We start from the raw sequence: 6,058 nt of genomic DNA, 5'->3' as shown, positions 1-6,058 counted from the left end.
AGAGAGAGAGAGAGAGAAACATCAATGATGAGAGATGTTTGCCTCTCCTCATTGCCTCCTCTATGCCCCCTACTGGAGATTGAGCCTGCAACCCTGGCATGTACACTTGACCGGAATCAAATCTGGGACACTTTGGTCCGCAGGCCGATACTCTATCACTAGGCCAAACCTAGGGCCATCGTGTCACTTTTATGTTCTGGCTGAGCAATTTATATTTAAGCCATTTTGTGAATCAAGACTGAAGTAAAAATGTTTTTTTTCTCTCAGTATTTGAAATTTGTAGTATGAAACTGAACACAGATGAGATTTTTTTTTTTCCAATGGCTTGGAGAGACTTCAATATACCTGAATTATTTCAGGTTAATTTGAGAAACATGCTAGTTCATTGCTTTGTTTTGTTTGTTTTTTCTTTTTTAGGAGATTTATCTCATTTTGACGACTGTATGAATGAAGTGTGAGTTGTCAATTGTTGGATATGCAATCAAAGTCTTTCAGAGATCTTAAACCAGCAATAATTTTTTATCCTTAAACACATAAATTTATCAATTTTCATGTGAACAAAATGAAACAGTTTTGGATTCTTCAGATTGAATGTGATAACTTCCAAATCAAGTCAAAATACAAATGTAATTTGTCTTTAGCCTCTGGTTATTGATAATCTCTTAAACTGGTTCTCTTTTTCTCCTCATTAGGGAGAGGAATCAAATGAGTCTGCAGAATCTAGCAATATTTGGGAAAAGCAGGAAAGTATTGTATTGAAATTGCAAAAGGAATTTCCCCATTTGGGTAGAAAGGTGAGTAATGTACTGAAATTTAATCAGCATGTACTAAGTATTTGTATTACAAAATAGTATTTGAGATATAAAAGCTTTGGATGAGTTTTATATTTTTCTAATTAAATATTTTTTCTTTAAAATATCTTTATACGGCTTGTTAATTCTTTACATTGTTTATTTACCATATTTGCAAACTACAGTATCAGCATTATAACCATAATCATAACAAACATAGTTATAGTAACAATTGTGAACTTATGTATAAAATATAAATTATCTAGAAAGCAATCTATAACCCCAAGTCAGCTTTTTTTCCTGTTCTATTTTTTTTAATTGATTTTTTTACAGAGAGGAAGGGAGAGGGATAGAGAGAAACATCGATGAGAGAGATACATCGATCAGCTGCCTCCTGCACACTCCCAACTGGGGTTGTGCCCGCAACCAAGGTACATGCCCTTGACTGGAATCGAACCTGGGACCCTTGAGACCGTAGGCCGACGCTCAATCCACTGAGCCAAACCGGTTAGGGCTGTTCTATTTTTTTTTAATTTCTCATAAAAAATTTTAAAGTGTAGCCCTGGCCAGGGTGATTCAGTGGTTAGAGTCTCGGCCCTCACACCACAGGGTCTTGGGTTTGTTCCCGGTCAAGGGTACATGCCTCGGTTGTTGGTTCGCTCCCCACCCCTGGTTGGGCCTCGTGCAGGAGGCAACCAACCAATGGATGTGCCTCTCCCACATCAATGTTTCTCTCCCCCCCTTCCACTCTCTCTGAAATGCAATATGAAAAATATCCTCAAGTGAGGATTAACAACAACATAAAAAGAATTTTAAAGTGTAATACTGCATTTCATTGTGCTAATATTCTGTAAGCTTTGTTCTATTTGCCAGATAGTGAAAATACTTTGAGTCATTAAAAAGACCCATACCAAGCATGCTGGTGCTAATAGGGCCACAGTTTAATCACATGATCATATATGGAAGCATGATTTGTTTAACACTTAGAATACTTGCATTTGATTTATTCAGGCATATGTACAGGTAGTACATCTGTTAATTCTGATGAGCTGAATGCAAAATCTTATTGCTGTACTCCTTTTCTACATATGTTGGAACTATATGTTTTGAAATTTACAGTTTGTAAAAGCCTGGCTATATATAGCAATTTAATTGAGCAAACACTTTTTAATCCTCTAATGTTCAGAGCATTTCATTGGGAAAGTAAAAATGCAAAAGAAGTCAAACTTCCTTTCCTTTGACAACTGTTATATTTCTGTGGAGGTGAAATTATATAAACAGACAGCATTTGTAAAGCAGCATGAAAACAAGTGTGAAATAATCAGATGAATTCTATTACGTTTTCAGGTGATTTTCTTATTTTTAAAAGAGCATAGAAGTTTTCTAGGAGCTGCTAATTTTAGATTTTTAATAAAAACATCAATAACTTATATCTAGGAACTAAGGGATGTACTCAAGGAACATGAATGGATGTACACAGAAGCCTTAGAATCTTTAAAAGTGTTTGCAGAAGATCAAGGTAATTGTCCATTCTGTGTTATTATTATAGAAAATACATACTCCCATTATATTCTATATTTTAATTAATAAGAAAATAGTAAATCTATTATCTAGTAATTAGAGAATGGGATTGTAAAAGATAGTAGAAACAGTAATGGGAAAAAAATGTAAATGACCAGTTCCCAAATGTTTTGGCCTATTCTTTATGATAGTGTAAAATGAAATAATAAACATATTTTTCTGTTTGGATAACTTTCTTTGATATTTATGGCTACTTGTAAACTACCATGTTTTATTGAATACAAAAAAACCCAAAAACCCACTACATTTTTTTGCATTTTAACAGCTCTCTGAATGGATCTTAATGATTGATGGTGTCACTGTAATGTAGAAGTCCTAGCCTGCACTTGCATGAATGTCAAAAGTACCAATATCAGAAACTTAAAAGATGGGAATCACTGGCATGGAAGAAAGTCTGGTGGAACACTAACCTTAGGAACCAAATAGTGTATGAGAAGTAGTGGGGCAGAGTTGAATCACTCATGTTTAGTTAACATCCTTAAGCAAGAATTAAGTATACTAGCTCTTTATAATTGGCTTTAGGTTTTTCTTGTTTTGAAAATGATTTCTTTTAAGAATGGCAATACTACAAATGCTTTCCTTGGCACAGAGAATGATATTGTGTGGAGTAAAGAAAGCCACTGATATCACCAATTCTGAGTCAGAAAATTGATTCAGAAGAGATAGGTTATGAGGTGAAGAAATTACCCTATTTATCTTGCTTATTTTTTTAATATATGCACAAGAATGAAGGCGTATGATAATCAATGTGTAAGTCTAAATGCTCTTTGAGTAGGTAAAACAAAAACATTCTAAATAATAAAGTCTTGTGTAAAAACTAATTGGTACATATTTTCTTACTGGTACATTAAAATTGTACCTTCAATCACAGGCATGTTAGAAATCTGGAATATGATTTATTAATCAGTGATAAAGCAGTGGTGCCTTTTAATATAAATACTTTTTTATTAAGTAATGATAAACTTAGACTACTTAGAGGTGGTAAGGGAAAAATTAATTATAATATGGAAGGTTTTAATTTGGGTGAGCCTTGTTATTGCTATACCCATCAGTGTTGGCATAGGAATGGGCTGCAAAGTAACATCTGGGACATGTGGGTATGAAGCTGCCATTTATATTTTCAGGAACTTTGTTAGAAAATGCGGATTTATAATTAATACACTTTGAAAAAGAAGTTATCACCTGTTTTTGAAACTAATTATTTTAACTTATGAATAACTTCAAATTGTACTTCGGTATTTCTCTTTAGTGTGTATCAAGATTTAACTATAATTTATAGTTGAATTTTGTATTCAGAAGAAAGATACACATGTTTAAATATTTTTCTTATTTGAAGTGTTACATCATTTAATTTATATCATTGTAATTTAGTTATTTTTGTCTTTGTACACAGAATATGCTTCACAAAGTGAGTTTCCAAATGGAAAAGAAGTTTCTTCAAGAAGTCAAAATTATCCTAAAAGTATAGCTAAAGCAAAACTAAAACAGAAATATGCCATGAAAGCACAAAATGGTTTTAATAAGAAACGTAAAAAAAATGTATTTAATCCAAAGAGAGTTACTGAAGACTCTGAATATGATTCAGGTTCTGAGGCAGGTAGTTCACTAGATGAGGACTATAGTAGTGGTGAAGAAGTGATGGAGGATGGCTATAAAGGTAAAATTCTTCACTTCCTTCAAGATGCTTCAGTTGCTGAACTTACTTTGATTCCTCAGTGTTCTCAGAAAAAGGCTCAGAAGATAACAGAACTCCGGCCCTTTAACAGTTGGGAAGCTCTGGTAAGGCTACATTCTTTATCTCCCCCTGTGTGTGTGTGTGTGTGTGTTTAATTCACAGTACCGTTTATACTCAACGTGTCTTCAGCCCAGGGAAGCATAGATGGGTGGCCTTATCCTCTGTAGAGGCAAACATTACTTTCATTGTAAGCCAATAGTATTTCAAATAGTGTCATATGACCTAATTTTGAATGAATTAAGGGGTGATTTTCCTGAAAAAAAACCCAAGCTGATTGGCTGGGCATACTGTCACTCATTCTTTTGCATAGAAACTTGGTTCATTTCACTGCAGAAGAAGAAATTAGAGCTTACATTTAGAAAGGAGTTGTTTGCTAGCCTGTTCTGATCTGTTACTGCTGATACACCATGCAGAAAGCAAGAATGTGGCAGAAATTTTACTGCAACTACGTGAAGAGCAGTAGCAACATCCAGGGGAGCTCCATAATTCAAGATGCCAGCCTAGGTGTTTTATGCTTCTCCACAAAAGAAACAATTGTTTATTTTCTTTTTCTTTTAAAAGTGACAGCTCTAACATGTTTTTCTTGGTTAAACAACGCGGCCATTTTATGGAGTATATCAGGCTGCAGCATTTTTAATTGGAAAGATAGAAAAGTGTGGAAGCCTAGAATTCAAGCGTTAGGGGAAGGGAAGGCATAAGCACAGGTAAGTACACTCTGCATGATCATTTTCTGGAATTTGATTTCCTATAAACAAGTTTTAGTCAGAATACTTGTATTATGAGTTTTATAAATGTGAACAATCAGCAAATCTTACTCATACTCCTGTCTTTTTAAAATGTTGCTTCAACTTTTGTGAGAATGTGGACTTTATAGTATGAATTGTATATAGGCCCTGCAGTGAAAGCGATATGGATTATTTTTTACAGTTTTAGAAGATAAACTGACTCTTGATGCTTTATAAATGTTTATGAAGTTTTTATTCGCTAACTTAGGGAGAAGTTGCTTTTGTGATTAATTTTATACTTGTGACAAACCTACATGAGCATAAGTTCCCTCGACAAATGTCTTGAAGTGGTGTTATCGGAAGGTTTCTAAACAATGGTTGTAAAAGCATGTTTTAAAAAATTAAAATACATGAAAAATATAGAAACAAAATGACTAGTATTTCTCAGCTTTAGAAAAAAAGTCATTTGTTTTGCCTGAAGCCTTTGCTCTTGCAGAAAACATCTGTCAAAGCAGGCCCTTCAAACATGTTCAGCTTTGCCTGAGTGATTTATTTGTTCAAGTATTTGCTGAAGGGCTTTCTTGTTCATCTTTTCTTCCTTTTTTAATTTCTTTTCATCTTTAATAGTCTCCTCTGTTATTGCAGGGTTGCTGTTGCTCAGGCTTGTTGGGATTCTAACTTATTTAATAAGGAATGCAGTTATCCGCACTAGTGTGTTTAGTCACTGTAACTACTTGCCCAAATATCTTATAATAACAGTAAATTAAACCAGTTATATGTGCCAGATGCTTTTTAAAATATTCAGCAACTTAACATGTAGAAAGCATATTTCCCCTACTAATTAATTGGCATAGTTTAAATTAGTCTTAACATGAGATTGCATGTTACCTACTTAAACTTTGTCCCCTTTCTAAAAGTTGAATACAAAGACTATTTTTTGCTAGCTATGCATGTAAATGTTGATTATTTTATGTAATATTTAAAAAGTAAATTTGCTACTTGAATTCAGTGATTCAGGGCTTTTCTGAAAAAAGTAGGAAAATGAAAATGCTTTTAAAATGAACAGTTAAAATTAGCAAGTCAGTATATATATAAGCTTTGAGTTTTAATTGGCTTAGAACTTGTAAGTTTATACTTTCAATTACTTTAAAATTTTGAATATGACTGGTTGTAGGGCAATTTAATATCTTAAAATTATTAAGGAAAAGTCGAATATTTGTAAAAAG

At 33.4% G+C, this 6,058-nt stretch overlaps 1 protein-coding gene across 4 annotated transcripts in view; it reads left to right on the top strand.

Annotated features, from left to right (window-relative positions):
* SMARCAD1 (SWI/SNF-related, matrix-associated actin-dependent regulator of chromatin, subfamily a, containing DEAD/H box 1) overlaps positions 1-6,058 on the top strand; it is a 92,301-nt gene that overhangs the window by 39,840 nt on the left and 46,403 nt on the right. For all 4 annotated transcript variants that reach the window (XM_006762302.2, XM_006762300.2, XM_015562997.1 and 1 more), the window contains 3 exons: positions 693-794; positions 2,229-2,310; positions 3,766-4,151. In XM_006762302.2, the coding sequence (XP_006762365.1) occupies positions 693-794; positions 2,229-2,310; positions 3,766-4,151 (570 nt within the window). The remainder of the gene's footprint in view (positions 1-692; positions 795-2,228; positions 2,311-3,765; positions 4,152-6,058) is intronic.

The sequence above is a fragment of the Myotis davidii genome, unplaced genomic scaffold (genome assembly GCF_000327345.1).
Source record: "Myotis davidii unplaced genomic scaffold, ASM32734v1 scaffold958, whole genome shotgun sequence".
NCBI classification, from domain to species: Eukaryota; Metazoa; Chordata; class Mammalia; order Chiroptera; family Vespertilionidae; genus Myotis; species Myotis davidii.
Note: the sequence above shows the minus strand (reverse complement) of the source record. Positions and strands in the feature narration are given on the sequence as shown.